This window comes from Cherax quadricarinatus, chromosome 34 (assembly GCF_038502225.1).
Source record: "Cherax quadricarinatus isolate ZL_2023a chromosome 34, ASM3850222v1, whole genome shotgun sequence".
NCBI lineage: Eukaryota > Metazoa > Arthropoda > Malacostraca > Decapoda > Parastacidae > Cherax > Cherax quadricarinatus.
The window spans coordinates 32,577,996-32,596,394 of record NC_091325.1 but is presented as its reverse complement, the minus strand read 5'-3'; the positions used below and the strand labels follow the sequence as shown (position 1 = coordinate 32,596,394).

General features: G+C 44.0%; 2 protein-coding genes across 2 annotated transcripts; both read left to right on the top strand.

Annotated features, from left to right (window-relative positions):
* The first annotated feature begins 328 nt into the window (after window positions 1-328).
* Window positions 329-14,722, top strand: LOC138853603 (retinitis pigmentosa 1-like 1 protein). Its single transcript, XM_070091266.1, has 2 exons — window positions 329-409; window positions 13,343-14,722. Exons 1-2 carry the CDS (start codon window positions 329-331, stop codon window positions 14,522-14,524), a joined length of 1,263 nt encoding a protein of 420 aa, XP_069947367.1. The 3' UTR covers window positions 14,525-14,722.
* On the top strand, window positions 14,714-16,371 carry LOC138853602 (protein TsetseEP-like; the record flags this gene model as incomplete). Its single annotated transcript, XM_070091265.1, has 1 exon — window positions 14,714-16,371. A coding segment is annotated over one exon (597 nt), but the record flags the coding sequence as incomplete, so codon positions are not given.
* Window positions 16,372-18,399: the final 2,028 nt, after the last annotated feature.

The window sequence follows — 18,399 nt, the reverse complement described above, 5'->3', positions numbered from 1 at the left end:
TCGGGTCTGTAAATATCGTCAACAGAGACTTTGTTCTTAGTACTGATATCTTTTATAAAGTCTTCTTTGTCTGTGTCATAGGCTGTCAGGAGAGAGTAGTCTACGTGTTTAGCAATGACTGTGCTTTTGGCACGGTGCTCAGGAGTCCAAATAATGGTGAAGCCTGCGTTGAGAAGTTTTTGTCTGGTATCGCTTGAGGTGTACGCTTCGTACGAATGTTTGGCAAGAAGGAGTTTGAAGCCTGAGTTGGTTTTGAAGACTTTAAACTACAGATCAGTGTCATTGGCTTGTGTAGTATGTAAAGTCTTGGAAAAGATTATCAGGGCTCATGATAATCAGCACAGCTTTAGAGATGGGAAATTTTGTGTCACAAATCTACTTGAGATCTAGTTACAATGACGATGACCATGTAATAATTAGTACTTGTTAAGCTCAAACTATTTTTAAACAAATCAAAGACACATTTCGAAACTCAACAGCGGAATTAAATAAAAATCACAGATGCTCGAACAAAGTCAACCACAGTTAAAGTCGGCTTGAGATTCAACAATCTGACCAAAAGTTTGTTGGTATCTATCAAGATGTTGAACATATAAGTGGTAATAATTCAAAAGTTAGAGAAATGATCAGTGATCAGTACAGAAAGTCACATCTAAATCACATATAGTTAGTTTAAGATATAAGATTTCCGGCACCCAGACTGGTGAGACAGACCTTGGCTTTCCTTTTGACCCCGAACGGTCCACCTTTAAGCACCTGACTGGCTTACGTCCCGAATAACGATGCACCTTAAGACCACGACATCTCAAGTTTCAGCCAATTCAACTTAAGTTGATTCCTCTCAGTCACAGTAAGTATTAGCCGTTGCCACTGAAATTCACAGTCCTAGATCTGATAAACACTGCAAAATAAATCTTATCCCAGCAGAGTTGGGGCTAAATATCAAAATCTGGTGTAGATAAAAACTTTACAACCCTTAGTTTTCTATATTTTGTAATTTTTGTCGATGTGTCACCTCACGTCTTAATGGAATATTGTCTAAATAACTTGATATTTATAAATGTTTCATTTTTTCGACTGTCGATATTAAAGCAAATATTGTTGTAGATGATTAGATGTCACGTGGTGCCCTGCACAACTGTGCCATATCTGAGTGTGTCAAATATGAGTGTGTCATATTATCTATGTCATCTGTGTCATATTAACCGTGTGTCACATAAGCTGACTCTGTGTCATAGTATATGACTGTGTGTCTTACGTGACTGTGTGTCATAATATCTAATTGTGTGTCATACCTGACTGTTTCATATTACATGACTGTGTGCCACATTATCAGATTGTAAGTCATATTATCTGGCTCTGTGACACATTATCAAATATCTGTTGATTTCTTTACTGTGGATCAAATTTTTATATTGTACATAGTTTATTGAACTTCTCTCAAAGTTCTGAAACTGAACTTTTCAGACTTGTGTACACTAAGTTTCCCTTGTCTGTTACACACCTTTCTTTGGTATATAATTTTCCTAACAACCCGTAGACAACATGAATAGCAATCACTCGTTCTCCCCGAAGTTTGCTATTGTTGTTTAACATTCTTCGATTTATACAGAATCTTTACTTAATGTAATCACGTTCACTAACTCAGTTTTTGTATAATTAAACATCGCCTGGGCGAGCGCCAAGGTAGTCAGTCAGAACCCAGGCTTAGGCGAGACAGATGTTACAAAGGCTACATATTTCACTCATCCAATAAAACCAGGAGCAATCGCCGAGAAGAATTGTTCTAAATCTATCACTCCAAAGAACCAACTACACACCTCCACGATACACTCATACACAGGTACAGGGCTATTGTCCAAAGGAGACATGGCATATGAACCAGGTACAACCCTATCAAACGAGAGGCTCAAAGGAAAAGAAGACAAGACTTACGCTAAGGCCCTATTTCATAGCAGACCTAGAGACTGTTTACTGGCCTACAGAATTCTCCAATGCCAATGGTATTGACGATTGGTCAGACATTTTTCTTAACAAAATACTTAGACTATACAACAAACATTGTCCTATAAAAACGAAACAGATCACGAATAAACGGCTTGGTTGCCCATGGCTAACCAGCAGCATTCTGAAATCCATTGATATGAAAAGCAATATAGACAGGGCTTAATACACAAAGATATTCTTAAACAATATTCAACAGTTCTCACGAAATTAATAAAGAAAGCCAAACAACTGTACTACTCCAGCAGATTCACTGGCACAAGAGGAGATATAAAAAAGACCTGGAAAACACTTTCCCAGATTCTGGGGACCCACAAACTGAAAAAACCAAGAATATTGTTTTATCTGAACCTCAAGAAACACCACTGCATCCCACTGATGCAGCTAACAAGACAAGTGACTTCTTCTCAAACATAGAATCTAATCTCGCCAGTAAAATCCCACGTACCAATGCCGGTGCCGGGGACTACCTAGATGGGAATTTCCCAAATTGTACTGAGCCCACGGAAGTCACCGCGATCGTAAAGTCACTTAAAAATAACTCGGGGAATCTGTCTCACGTCCCACCATTATTGTACAAGCGAGCAGCCCATGTCCTTTTGCATGCTATTACATTACTTTTTAACAAGTCACTAGAAACTAGCACTTTCCCGACACTACTCAAGACAGCAAGGGTTACACCAATACATAAAGGTGGTGACCCTACAGACATAAACAACTATAGGCCAATATCAAACTTACCTTTGCTATCCAAAATCTTCGAGAAACTCGTGCACAGGAGACTATATTAATTTATAACGTCACAAAACATACTCAACCCCTGCCAATTTGGATTCAGGAAAAATAAAAGCAAGGCTGAGGAATGAAAGGGGAGAGCTGCTGAGAGCAGGGATAACAATGAGGGGAGTGCAGGTAGACAAGATGACAGGTCCCGTGTAGAGGCAGGACCAAGCCACCAAGAGTCACAGGAAAAAGTAAAGGAGACAATCGCTATGTACAAATGGGACCCAAAGACATAGAGGGAAAGGCAATGGAAGGAGAGAGGGAGAGGTCAGTCTTAATACATGGGCTTCAGGAGAACCAAAGGAGGACACACAATGAAAAACAGTAGAAATAAAAGCATGAGATTGAAAACATCATCATAGAAATAGGCGAGGAGGACAGGACTGAGATAACAAATTTTCAAAGAATAGCGGGAGGTACTCGAAGAGGAGAAATCAGTCTTTCAAACTGATTTTCAAGAGAAAAATGGTGCGGGACAGGATCCTGCAAGAGAAATTTAGGCTGAGGAAGTCATCAGTATAAAAGAGGGTGTTACTACACCATGATAGAATATAAAACAGTATAATGTATTATAATATAATATATTTATTTACTGTTAGTTAAAGCACAAGGTATACAGGTCTAGTTGACTTCAACGACATACTACTATATAGAAAGTCACTTGTTATGCAGAGCATTTAGGAAAAATTAGGTCAGTTTCGTCCTAGGATGAGACTCACGCCAGTCGACTAACACCCATGTACTTATTTTACTGTGGGTGAACATAGACAACCGGTGTAAAGAAACATTCCGATTGCTTCTACCCTCGCTGGGAATCGAACCAAGACCCCTCAGAGTATGAAGTGAAAGCTTTACTCAACAGGCCATGGGGCACCAAGAGCAAGAACAAAATGGCAGCAGCTGAGAGGACACATATACGAAAGGGACTAGAAAGAGAGACAAGGACAGAGTCAGTAGAGGACAGCCAGAGCCAATCAGAGCAACAAGCTCAAGCACACACAAAACTCCCCTCAGAACCCCACAGCAAAAAACACTATCCCAATACAAACAACACTCCACACTCACAGCCCCCCCCAACTATGCAGTAGAATCCCACAGCACACTGTGAGATTCTACTGCAACCCCCCAGGTGTGGTACACCAAAGATGATAGAATAATTGATAAATGGGAGGAGTGACACGAAAGAATCAAAGAGCCATCACCGAATATCATAGCTCTCACAGAAACCAAGCTCACAATAGCGATAACACATGCTATCTTTCTAACGGGATATGATATCCTTAGGAAAAGATACCACGGGTGTGACTGAACCCGTGGGAAGAGAGGGGGTGGAGGAGTGGCACTGCTAATTAAAAACCAATGGGAATTTGATGAGCTGGATAGAGGAGACATAGCAGAAACAAAAAACTACATAATAGGAACACTTCAGTTTGGAGGTTTGTGAGGGAAAAGTTCAATAGATAGGAGTAGAGAGGGAGTGTATAGTAACAATAGTTTCATTGCCGGCTACTTGTTAAGGTAGGGTAAGTCCAGCTCCCGCTATTCCCCAGCCCTTTTTTCTCCCCTCCCCGAAAGTGATAGTTTGATTACCGGCTGCTTGTTAAGGTAGGGTCAGTCTAGCTCCCGCTATCCCTTCCCCTCCTTCTTCCCCCCCCCCCCCCGGGAAAGGTGACGTGTGGGGCTCCGGTTAAAGAGTAAATCATTCGACTCACAGCTACTGTAAGTACACGCCTAATCATATTTTAGTGGACTTATTGGTTGAAAGCTTCACTTTTGACTAATAATTAACTTAGTCCTTTCAGTCTTTATCTGTTAAATGTTTTAATAATCACCACATCTTTTAGGTATTGTACTTATCGTGGAGAGTGATTTCTTAAGCAGTGGGCAATCTGTCTCTCTTTACAGCTTGGAATGACAGAGAGGGTCTGCTGAAAACCAACGGGAAGAATAGAAGGAGACGGACTAACGTCCTGAGACGTCCCATGTTTAAATCTACTTACCTGTTGTGTAAGCTAACACTGGACCTAACCCTTCATCATAGCAGTGGTAACGAACCTGTTTTCCTGTCATCTGAAGTAATTATTCATGGCTACACTCTGTGAAGAACGAGGCGTTGGTGGTCACCAACACCTGCTCCCCCCCCCTCCCCACATCAGCAAAGGCTACGATTTCAACAACACGCAGTGTCACCAACACCTGACACCCCATTACCACGATATACCTATATTAGCGTTGAGTTCAAATGCAATTTTTTTTCATTTCATTTTTCATTTTTCTTTCAAATAGGATACCCATTCATGTTTTATTGTTTTACATTTTCCGTTGCAAAATAATAAAGTGTTTATCACTGTCTGTTATTATTTTTTTTTTCTATTCATTAATTTTCCTGAGGAGGAGCCAGTCTTGGTAATACTGACTGAAGTTGTTACAGGGCTGAGTAAGCCTTCACAAGGTTCCAAGGTGGTAAATGCAATGATGTATAATATCCCATCACAGAACAGTAGGAGGCCAAGGCAATAATGTGATGAGAGTAACAGAGCTATGATTGACACACTGGCTGAAGTGGCCAGAAGGGCTCATGCGAGCAGAGCAAAGCTACTGGTTGTGGGTGACTTCAATCTTTAGGAAATCGACTGGGAAATCCTGAAGCCACATGGGGGCCTGGAAATGTGGAGGGATAAGATGATGGAGGTGGTACTGGAAAACCTCATGTACCAATATGGAAGGGACACTACCAGAGAGAGAGAGGACAGGATAAACCAGCAAGACTGGACCTAGTATTCGCCTTGAGTAGTGCAGCTATTGAGGAAATCACGTATGAAAGACCTTTTGGGGCCAGTGAACTCGTGGTTCTGAGCTTCGAATACATAGCAGAGTTAGAAGTGGAGAGGGAAGCAGAAAGGGCAGGACGAATGAAGCCAAACTTCAAGAGAGGGGACTACACAGGCATGGAGAATTTCCAGCATGGGTTTCAGTGAGAGAGAGAACTGACAGGGAAGTCAGTAAACGAGATGATGCTATATGTGACAACAATGTGCAAAGAAGCTGAGGAGAGGTTTGTACCCAAGGGTAACAGAAATAATGAGAAAGCCAGGATGATCCCTTGGTTCATCCAAAGGTGTAGAGAGGCCAAAACCTAGTGTGTTAGAGAAATGAAGAAGTATAGAAGGCAATGAACCCAGGAGAATAAGGAGAGCAGTCTAGTTCAAGCCCCTCAAAGCGGTCATCGTGACTCACAAAATCGTAATGACACGTTTGAAAACAAACCACATCATGGATGGGAATAGAACCCTCGATCAGCGACTCTTAAAACTCCTGATGGACGTATTAGCCACTGGGCCAGGTGGCTACAGTAAGTGTGATGGAGAAGTTCAATAGATAGGAGTAGCGAGGGAGTATATAGTAAAAATAGTTTCATTGCCGGTTACTTGTTAATGTAGGGTAAGTCAAGCTCCCGCTATTCCCGACTATTTTCCCCCTCCCCGAAAGTGATAGTTTGTTTGCCGGCTACTTGTTAAGGTAAAGCAAGTCTAGCTCCCGCTATTCCCGACTTTTTTCCCCCACCCCGAAAGTGATTGTTTGATTGCCGGCTGCTTGTTAAGGTAGGGTCAGTCTAGCTCCATCTATCCCTTCGCCTCCTTCTTTCCCCCCCCAAAAGGTGACGTGTGGGGCTCTGGTCCAAACAGTAATCACTAGACTCACAGCTCCCAGCACTACTCTTGGATGACAGAGAGGGTCACCTGCCAATCAACGAGTAGAATTGATGGAGATGGACTAACGTCCAGAGACTTCCCCTTTTTGGATTTAATTACCCGTGCACCTGTATGAAATTGCAGGATGTAACCCCTTATCTTTGCAGTGGAAAAAACCTGCTTTCCTATCATCTGGACTGAGTATTCACGGATAGACTCTGTGAAGAACGACCCGGTGGGTTGTCATCAACACCTGCGACCCCCCCCCCCATCATCGGCAACGGCTACGATTTCAACAACAAGCAGTGTCACCGACACCAGACAACCAAGTTTTATATTAGCGTTGAATTCAGTTATCATTTACATTTTTCATTTTTCATTTTCTTTATTGTAGGATTAATATTTCATATTTAAGTGTTTTATATTTCATTTTTTCTAAATAATAAAGTGTTTATGTTTGTCAGTTTTTATTCTTTTTTCTATTCATTAATTTTCCTGAGGAGGAGCCAGCCTTGGTAATACTGTCTGAAGTTGTTACAGGGCTGATTAAGCCTTTACAAGTGGCGACCTTGCCAGGATCAACTCTACTGAATCAAGATTCAACTCCATCTCGAATCTACCATTGGAACTTCAACGCCTCATACCACAGACGGTTACCACCAGCCATGAGTAATCATTCTCTATGGTAGGACTACAGTACAGGTATTTAAAAGATTTGGTGATTGTTATAGTCTCAATTTATTGTAAGTAAAGTCAAGGCAGGAATACTAGTTAATTCTGCCATCTATCTTTGTGTGAGCTTGAAACACTTTGGAGGATTAGACTCTAGGGATCCAAGATTTTCCAGTGACAATTTGTTTCATTGAGCTCTTTATTTTATCAAGGGAACTGTCGTTGGACACTCTTGATTTGTTGGTGAGAAGATTGGATGGTTAAGTGACCCCATTCTACTTACTGTTTGCTCGGAGCCGGCATAGAACCCTTCATTTTAATTAATACATATTGTTTAATTGGAGTAGGGATCGAGCGCTCTGATTTATTTACAGTTTGAGCAGAGCAGGAATTGAACCCTCCGTTTTGGTTAATACCCGTTTCATTTCCCCTGATAGTTTAAGTTATTCTTGCAAGTATGGAGGAATACCAGTTTTGGATGAACACTGGAAGTAAATTAGGAATAACAGGGAAAAATTTAGAATCTTTCATTAGTGCTAAGATCCAGGAAAGACTTGAAAGAGAGAGAATTGAGAGAGAAGAGAGACAGCTAGAAAGGGAAAGAGAAGAGAAAAAGAAGAGAGAGAGAATTGAGAGAGAAATCCAAGAAACACGGTTAGAAAGAGAAAGAGAAGACAAAAAGGAGCGTGATAGACTTGATCGTGAAAAAGAGCTAGAGAACGTGAGGAACAGGCTAAAATACGTGAGGAACAGGCTAAAATAAGAGAACTTGAGGAAAGAGCAAAGGATAGAGAAGTTGATAAAAAAGCTAGAGAACGTGAGGAAAAAGCTAGAGAACATGAGTTAATAGAGAGAGAAAAGGATCGCGAGCTCGAAAAATCTCGCCTTGAATTAGAGAATAAAAAGTTAACTCTTACACAACAACAATTAGAGGAAGGAGTAATTAAACATCATGCAGCTAGTGCACATATTCCAACACCTAATTTACCTCCCTTCACAGAGGGGGAATACATAACTTCAAACATTATCAGGCTTGAAAATACCGCTACCCTCTGTGAATGGCGTGCTGACACCTGGGCTACTAGGTTAGGAATGTTATTTTCTGGTACCGCTTTGAAAATCTATGCAACTTTGTCGCAGGATATTATATGTAATTATAACCTACTGAAGAAGGCAATCCTTAAAGCATATCAAAAAACCACTAATTCTTACAGGAAAGATTTCAGGTATGCCACCTTACAGCCTGGCCAGAACTTTCAACAGTTACAGGTAACACTCTTTCGTTTGTTCCACTTTTGGATAGAGAGTTCGGGAATTGATCACAGTTATGAATCTCTTAGAGACTTCATGGTTGCTGACCAGTTCCTGAAAGCTCTTCCTCACCAGATACGAACATTCATTAGAGAACGTAACCTGATTAAAGCTGAGGAAGTTGCTGAGGCTGCTGACCTGTATGCTGAGGCTCACAATTCCTATAAAGATCTAAAGGGATCGAACCCTAAGGGCAAGGGTTCATCAGACCTTAAGAAATCAAAGCCTCTAGTGGAAAGTAAAATGACTTCTTTTAATCCTGTTTGTCATTTGTGTGGTGTAAAGGGACATAAACGTCCAGATTGTCATTCTAAGAAGGTCCAAAAAGTTGGAAGATGTTTTAAAGACAGCAATGACCAAGCACCCTTCTGTTCAGGAACAGTTAATGGACTTAATGTATCTACCATTTTACGAGACACATGTATAGAGGAGGCAGTTAGGGTAAGATATAAACAGCTATTGGAGGATAGATGGGCTAATGAGAGCATAGGCAATAGGGTCGAAGAGGTATGGGGTAGGTTTAAAAATGTAGTGTTAGAGTGTTCAGCAGAAGTTTGTGGTTACAGGAAAGTGGGTGCAGGAGGGAAGAGGAGCGATTGGTGGAATGATGATGTAAAGAGAGTAGTAAGGGAGAAAAAGTTAGCATATGAGAAGTTTTTACAAAGTAGAAGTGATGCAAGGAGGGAAGAGTATATGGAGAAAAAGAGAGAGGTTAAGAGAGTGGTGAAGCAATGTAAAAAGAGAGCAAATGAGAGAGTGGGTGAGATGTTATCAACAAATTTTGTTGAAAATAAGAAAAAGTTTTGGAGTGAGATTAACAAGTTAAGAAAGCCTAGAGAACAAATGGATTTGTCAGTTAAAAATAGGAGAGGAGAGTTATTAAATGGAGAGTTAGAGGTATTGGGAAGATGGAGGGAATATTTTGAGGAATTGTTAAATGTTGATGAAGATAGGGAAGCTGTGATTTCGTGTATAGGGCAAGGAGGAATAACATCTTGTAGGAGTGAGGAAGAGCCAGTTGTGAGTGTGGGGGAAGTTCGTGAGGCAGTAGGTAAAATGAAAGGGGGTAAGGCAGCCGGGATTGATGGGATAAAGATAGAAATGTTAAAAGCAGGAGGGGATATAGTTTTGGAGTGGTTGGTGCAATTATTTAATAAATGTATGGAAGAGGGTAAGGTACCTAGTGATTGGCAGAGAGCATGCATAGTTCCTTTGTATAAAGGCAAAGGGGATAAAAGAGAGTGCAAAAATTATAGGGGGATAAGTCTGTTGAGTGTACCTGGTAAAGTGTATGGTAGAGTTATAATTGAAAGAATTAAGAGTAAGACGGAGAATAGGATAGCAGATGAACAAGGAGGCTTTAGGAAAGGTAGGGGGTGTGTGGACCAGGTGTTTACAGTGAAACATATAAGTGAACAGCATTTAGATAAGGCTAAAGAGGTCTTTGTGGCATTTATGGATTTGGAAAAGGCGTATGACAGGGTGGATAGGGGGGCAATGTGGCAGATGTTGCAAGTGTATGGTGTAGGAGGTAGGTTACTGAAAGCAGTGAAGAGTTTTTACGAGGATAGTGAGGCTCAAGTTAGAGTATGTAGGAAAGAGGGAAATTTTTTCCCAGTAAAAGTAGGCCTTAGACAAGGATGTGTGATGTCACCGTGGTTGTTTAATATATTTATAGATGGGGTTGTAAGAGAAGTAAATGCGAGGGTCTTGGCAAGAGGCGTGGAGTTAAAAGATAAAGAATCACACACAAAGTGGGAGTTGTCACAGCTGCTCTTTGCTGATGACACTGTGCTCTTGGGAGATTCTGAAGAGAAGCTGCCGAGATTGGTGGATGAATTTGGTAGGGTGTGCAAAAGAAGAAAATTAAAGGTGAATACAGGAAAGAGTAAGGTTATGAGGATAACAAAAAGATTAGGTGATGAAAGATTGAATATCAGATTGGAGGGAGAGAGTATGGAGGAGGTGAACGTATTCAGATATTTGGGAGTGGACGTGTCAGCGGATGGGTCTATGAAAGATGAGGTGAATCATAGAATTGATGAGGGAAAAAGAGTGAGTGGTGCACTTATGAGTCTGTGGAGACAAAGAACTTTGTCCTTGGAGGCAAAGAGGGGAATGTATGAGAGTATAGTTTTACCAACGCTCTTATATGGGTGTGAAGCGTGGGTGATGAATGTTGCAGCGAGGAGAAGGCTGGAGGCAGTGGAGATGTCATGTCTGAGGGCAATGTGTGGTGTGAATATAATGCAGAGAATTCGTAGTTTGGAAGTTAGGAGGAGGTGCGGGATTACCAAAACTGTTGTCCAGAGGGCTGAGGAAGGGTTGTTGAGGTGGTTCGGACATGTAGAGAGAATGGAGCGAAACAGAATGACTTCAAGAGTGTATCAGTCTGTAGTGGAAGGAAGGCGGGGTAGGGGTCGGCCTAGGAAGGGTTGGAGGGAGGGGGTAAAGGAGGTTTTGTGTGCGAGGGGCTTGGACTTCCAGCAGGCATGCGTGAGCGTGTTTGATAGGAGTGAATGGAGACAAATGGTTTTTAATACTTGACGTGCTGTTGGAGTGTGAGCAAAGTAACATTTATGAAGGGATTCAGGGAAACCGGCAGGCCGGACTTGAGTCCTGGAGATGGGAAGTACAGTGCCTGCACTCTGAAGGAGGGGTGTTAATGTTGCAGTTTAAAAACTGTAGTGTAAAGCACCCTTCTGGCAAGACAGTGATTGAGTGAATGATGGTGAAAGTTTTTCTTTTTCGGGCCACCCTGCCTTGGTGGGAATCGGCCAGTGTGATAATAAAATAAATAAAAAAATGTATAGTCATTTCTGATAAGCTGTTCCCTAATCTTAAAGAAACTCATTCCTCTGCTATACTTTCAGACTACTTGGGCCGTACAGACACTTTTCCTACCATCCGTTGTTACATTAGGTCTAAGTGGATCACAGGTTGGTCTGAAGCCGTACTAGCTCCCATCACTTCTTGCTCCGTACTAATAGGTAATGTAAAAGATGCCATTCTTCCGTCTGAGGTTGACCTTTCATCACCAAAGATGGACATAAGTGTTTCAGATCCTCTTCCTATAGAGTCGGAGAAGCCCCTCGAAAGTTCAGATGAGACAATGTCTCGTGAGATTCATGTGGGATTAAAAACCATTGATATTACTCTCGAAAGCGAGGTAGTAGGATCACCGGTTCACTTGTTAGATGAAAGTGAAGATATCACCTCCGATACTATAAATGTCTTGACTAGGGCTCAGACCAAAGCCCAGGCTTCTTCTACCTTGTATTGTGCCAAAACAAAAACATTCACATTGTTAAACTCACAAATTATAATGTAGTCACTTAGTCTTAATACCGTAATCTGTAAGGATTTAATGTTGAGAATTAATCTAAGTCTTCCCAAACTGCCTAGCCATGCTAGGTGTCCTAGTGGCCCCCAATGCAATTAGTATTTTATAACATGTAAACCACACAATATCCAAATCCTGTAAACCCCACATTGTAACCCTTATAGAGAATAAACTTAATTTGACTTGATTTGATTGCGTTGCCAAAGAGTTAAGCTATTTTTCTATAAGAATAACTCAATTTCCATAATTTTTCGATTTTTTTTAAAGAGCGCAAAAATTTTTACGGTCGGCCCCTTCACATGTGCTTATCTTCATTACTAAATGCACATCTTTACTACTAAATGCACATCTTCACTACTAGACGCACATCTTTACTACTAAACGCGCATCTTCACTAATAAAGGCACATCTTCAATCCTAAATACTCACCTTCACATGTATATGCCTATCTTCTCTAGTAAAGGCACATCTTCACTAATAAATGCACGTATTCACTGCTAAATGCACATCTCCGCTATGAAACAGACATCTTCACTACTAAATGCACATCCCCAATATGAAACACATATCTTCACTACTAAACGCACATTTTCACTAAGAAACGCACATATTCACTACTAAACGCACATCTCCACTAAGAGGCGCACGTCTTCACTAGTAAATCCACATCTTCACTAATAAAGGCACATCTTCACATATAAACACTCATCTTCACATATAAACGCCCATCTTCACTACTAAGTATACATCTTCACTAATAAACGCACATCTTCACTACTAAACGCACATCTTCACTAAGAAACAGATACATGTTCACTGCCATACACTCACATGCACATATTTACCATTACACTGGGATATACATATTCGTAATTCAGTGTAACAAGTTGATGTTCCAAGGGTGACCGAAACGTCGTCACAAGTATCTTCTCTGTTGTTGCTTAAATCAAGTTCGTTAACAAAGTTCAGTATTTACAAAGTTGTAAATAAAGTAACGTCAGTTCCATTTAAGCAACTTTTTTTGCCAATGTGATAATAAAAGTTAGTTCGTTAAGGGAATTACTTAGAAAATAACTTTGACAAGATGAGTAATTTGATGAAGTAACTTTTGTTGGTATCGATAATCATCGTCATCGTAGATGTTATCTATATAAGGCATCTGAGATAAAGCATCAAACAAGCGAATTGTAAGATGCGTTTGAGAATTCAGGACGCATTATAGCCCTGTTGGCTACAATCTACCAGACTGGGCACCTGGTTGTTGGGACCCAGAGTCCCCTTCTTCGACGATGACGTCGGAGACATTTCCAATTTTGCTAATTTCTTCGTTTTGCAGGAATTGGCAGAGGACAAGGGAGTCAGCCTTAGTGGTATTAGTAAACCATCAGGAAAGCTTATTGCCCTAGCCCTACTTACCTTTCCTGTATAAGTCATTATATTGATAGTAGGCCTCTATAACGTTATTATAGATGTGTGTAATAAATTATAGAGCGAGGACGAACGCTTGTAGGGCGAAAACAAACTTGAGGTTCGTTAGGCCAAGGTCAAACCCGAAGAGTCGCCAGAGGTCGAACCCGAGGAGTCACCCGAGACTGAGGCCGAACCCCAACCCGAGGAGTCGTCAGAGGCCGAACCCGAGGAGTCACTCCAGGCTGAGGCGGAATCCGAACCCAAGGAGTCACCCGAGACCGAACACGAACCCGAGGAGTCGCCCGAGGCTGAGGCCGAACCCGAACCCGAGGAATCTCCCGAGTCTGAGGCCAAACCCGGAAACAATGAGTCGGCCGAACCTGAGCCCGATGAGTCGCACGAAGCCGAACCCGAACCAGAGGAGTCGGCAGAGGCCGAGGCAGAATCCAAACCCGAGGATTCGCCCGAGGCTGAGGCTGAACCCGAACTCGAGGAGTCGCCAGAGACCGAACCAGAAACCGAGGAGTCGCTCGAGGCCGAGGCCGAATCCGAGCCCGAGGAGTCTCACGAGCCTGAGGCCGAACCCGAACCCGAGGAGTCGGCCGAACACAAACCTGAGGAGTCGTCCGAGGCCGAACCCGAACCCGAGGAGTCACCCCAGGCTGAGGCGGGATCCGAACCCGAGGATTCGCCCGAGACCGAACCCGAGGAGTCGCCCGAGGCCGAGGAAGAATCCGAACCCGAGGAATCTCCCGAGTCTGAGGCCAAACCCGAACCTGAGGAGATGGCCGAACCCGAACCCAAGGAGTCGCCCGAGGCCGAGGCAGACTCCAAACCCGAGGAGTCTCCTGAGCCTCAGGCCGAACCCGAGGAGTCGCCCGAAGCCGAACCCAAACCAGAGGAGTCGCCCGAGGCCGAGACAGAATCCGAACCAGAGCATTTGCCCGAGGCTGAGGCTGAACCCGAACCCGAGGAGTCGCCAGAGACTGAACCAGAATCCGAGGAGTCGCTCGAGGCCAAGGCCGAATCCGAACCTGAGGAGTTTCCAGAGCCTGAGGCCGAATCCGAACCCGAGGAGTCGCCCGAAGCTGAACCCGAACCAGAGGAGTCTCCCGAGACCGAGGCAGAGTCCGAACCCTGGGATTCGCCCCAGGCTGAGGCTGAACCCGAACCCGAGGAGTCGCAAGAGACCGAACCAGAACCCGAGGAGTCGCTCGAGGCCGAGGCCGAATCCGAACCAGAGGAGTATCCTGAGCCTGATGCCGAACCCGAACCTGAGGAGTCGCCAGAGACCGAACCAGAACTCTAGGAGCGCATCCGTGGCCAGAGGAGCTTATCCAGGGCCTGGGGAGCTTATCCCGGGCCTCGGATAAGCCTTGGGGAGCTTATCCGTGGCCTGGGGAGCTTATCCACCCTGGGGAGCTTATCCCGGGCTTGGGGTGCTTATTTGGGGCCTGGGGAGCTTATCCGGGGCCTGGGGAGCTTATCCGGGGCCTAGGAAGCTTATTTGGGGCATGGGGAGCTTATCCGGGGCCTAGGAAGCTTATCCGTGGCATTGGGAGCTTATCCGTGGTCTGCGGAGCTCATCCCGGGCCTGGATCGGCCTCGATCCGATGCCGAGGCCGAACCCGAACCCGAGGAGTCAATCGAGTATGAACCCGAGCTCGGGGAATCACCCGAGGACGAGCCCGAGGATTCGCGCGAGGCCGAGGTCGAACCCGAGGAATCGCTCGAGGCAGAAGTCGAACCTGAACCCGAGGATTCACCCGAAGTCGAGGCCGAACCCGAAACCGAGGAGTCGCCCGAGGCCGAATCCGAACCTGAGGAGTTTCCAGAGCCTGAGGCCGAATCCGAACCCGAGGAGTCGCCCGAAGCTGAACCCGAACCAGAGGAGTCTCCCGAGACCGAGGCAGAGTCCGAACCCTGGGATTCGCCCCAGGCTGAGGCTGAACCCGAACCCGAGGAGTCGCAAGAGACCGAACCAGAACCCGAGGAGTCGCTCGAGGCCGAGGCCGAATCCGAACCAGAGGAGTATCCTGAGCCTGATGCCGAACCCGAACCTGAGGAGTCGCCAGAGACCGAACCAGAACTCTAGGAGCGCATCCGTGGCCAGAGGAGCTTATCCAGGGCCTGGGGAGCTTATCCCGGGCCTCGGATAAGCCTTGGGGAGCTTATCCGTGGCCTGGGGAGCTTATCCACCCTGGGGAGCTTATCCCGGGCTTGGGGTGCTTATTTGGGGCCTGGGGAGCTTATCCGGGGCCTGGGGAGCTTATCCGGGGCCTAGGGAGCTTATTTGGGGCATGGGGAGCTTATCCGGGGCCTAGGAAGCTTATCCGTGGCATTGGGAGCTTATCCGTGGTCTGCGGAGCTCATCCCGGGCCTGGATCGGCCTCGATCCGATGCCGAGGCCGAACCCGAACCCGAGGAGTCAATCGAGTATGAACCCGAGCTCGGGGAATCATCCGAGGACGAGCCCGAGGATTCGCGCGAGGCCGAGGTCGAACCCGAGGAATCGCTCGAGGCAGAAGTCGAACCTGAACCCGAGGATTCACCCGAAGTCGAGGCCGAACCCGAAACCGAGGAGTCGCCCGAGGCCGAACCCGAACCCGATGAGTCAATCAGGGCTGAACCCGAACTCGAGGATTCACACGAGAACGAACCCGAGCCCGAGGAGTCGCTTGAGGCCGAGGCCGAACCCGAACACGAGGTGCACCAAGTGACAGTGTCACTTTAGGAGGAATAGAGGGTAGACGCCCCGTAGGAGGGCCAGGGGACAGTGTCACCCCAGAAGGACGAAGGGACAGTCTCACAACAGGAGGATCAAGGGACAGTGTCATCCCAGGAGGACCAAGGGACAGTGTTATCCCATTAGGATCAAGGGACAGTGTCACCCCAGGAGGAACAAGGGACATTGTCATCCCAGGAGGGCCAGGCGGCAGTGTCACCCCAGGAAGGCTATTTGGAGGGGATAGACACATCTAGTAAACATTCCTCACTGTTAAACAGAGTTGTTAATATGGCACTCGGTGTTTATTCAGTGTTTCTCGTCCCTGTTGCACTGACATTGTTCAGCGTGTGAGGTGTTCCACTGAACAAAAATGACACTTTCTACACAGTCCCTTATTATTTGTTCAAAGACTAATGAAATAATTTTTATTTTAAATTTTACTTTTAAGTATTGTCCTAATATAAATGATTTTCATATTCATATTTATATATATATATATATATATATATATATATATATATATATATATATATATATATATATATATATATATATATATATACCTGTCTATACATCCACAGCAGGTCTCGAATCTGGTAACTCTGCATCAGAGTCCACAGTACCACAGACTCTGATACAGAGTTAGCAGGCTCGATTCCTGCTATGGACGTAGAGACAATATAAATGATTTCGCCTGTTTGTGAATTGCTAAGCATATATGCATATATATATAATTTTTTTTTTCAACAAGTCGGCCGTCTCCCACCGAGGCAGGGTGACTCAAAGAGATAGAAAGTCCCCAAAAAGAAAATACTTTCATCATTCAACACTTTCACATCACTAACACATAATCACTGTTTTTGTAGAGGTGCCCAGAATACAACAGTTTAGAAGTATATACGTATAAAAATACACATATCTCTCCAAACTGCCAATATCCTAAACCCCTCCTTTAGAGTGCAGGCATTGTACTTCCCATTTCCAGGACTCAAGTCCGGTTATATAAAATAACCGGTTTCCCCTGAATCCCCTCACTAAATATTACTCTGCTCACACCCCAACAGATCGTCAGGTCCCAAATACCATTTGTCACCATTCACTCCTAACACGCTCACGCACGCTTGCTGGAAGTTCAAACCCCTCGCCCACAACATCTCCTTTACTCGCTCCCTCAAACCTTGTCGAGGACGACCCCTACCCCGCCATCCTTCCCCTACAGATTTATACGCTCTCCATGTCATTCTACTTTGATCCATTCTCTCTAAATGGCCAAACCACCTCAACAAACCCTCTTCAGCCCTCTTACTAATACTTTTATTAACTCCACACCTTCTTCTAATTTTCAAACTCCGAATTTTCTGCATAATATTTGCACCACACATTGCTCTTAGACAGGACATCTCCACTGCCTCCAACATCCTCCTCGCTGCAGCATTTACAACCCAAGCTTCACACCCATATAAGAGCGTTGGTACTACTATGCTTTCATACATTCCCTTCTTTGCTTCCGCAGATAACATTTTTTGCCTCCACATATACCTCAATGCACCACTCACCTTTTTCCCTTCATCAATTCTATGATTAACCACATCCTTCATAAATCCATCCGCTGACACGTCAACTCCCAAATATCTGAAAACATTCACTTCTTCCATACTCCTCCTCCCCAATTTGATATCCAATTTTTCTTTATCTAAATCATTTGATACTCTCATCACCTTACTCTTTTCTATGTTCACTTTCAACTTTCTACCTTTACACCCATCTCCCGAACACCCTAGAATTTACTTCTTTTACAACCCATCTATAAATATATTAAACAACCATGGTGACATTGTACATCCATGTCTAAGACCTACTTTTACCGGGAAGTAGTCTCCCTCTCTTCTACACACCCTAACCTGAGCCTCACTATCCTCATAAAAACTCTTTACAGCATTTAATAACTTACCACCTATTCTATACACTTGCAACATCTGCCACATTGCTCCCCTATCCACTCTATCATATGCCTTTTCTAAATCCATAAATGCAATAAAAACTTCCCTACCTTTATCTAAATACTGCTCACATATATCCTTCAATGTAAACTCTTAATCTACACATCCCCTACACACTCTAAAACCTCCTTGCTCATCCGCAAACCTACATTCTGTCTTACCTCTAATTCGTTCAATAATAACCCTACCGTACACTTTTCCTCGTATACTCAGTAAACTTATTCCTCTATAATTTTTACAATCTCTTTTGTCCGCCTTCTCTTTATATAAAGGGACTATACACACACTCTGCCAATCCCTAGGTACCTTCCCCTCTTTCATACATTTAATAAACAAAAATACCAACCACTCCAACACTACATCCCCCCTTGCTTTTAATAATTATGTCATGATGCCGTCAGTTCCAGCTGCTTTACCCCCTTTCATTCCACGTAATGCCTCACGCAGTGGTAGAGT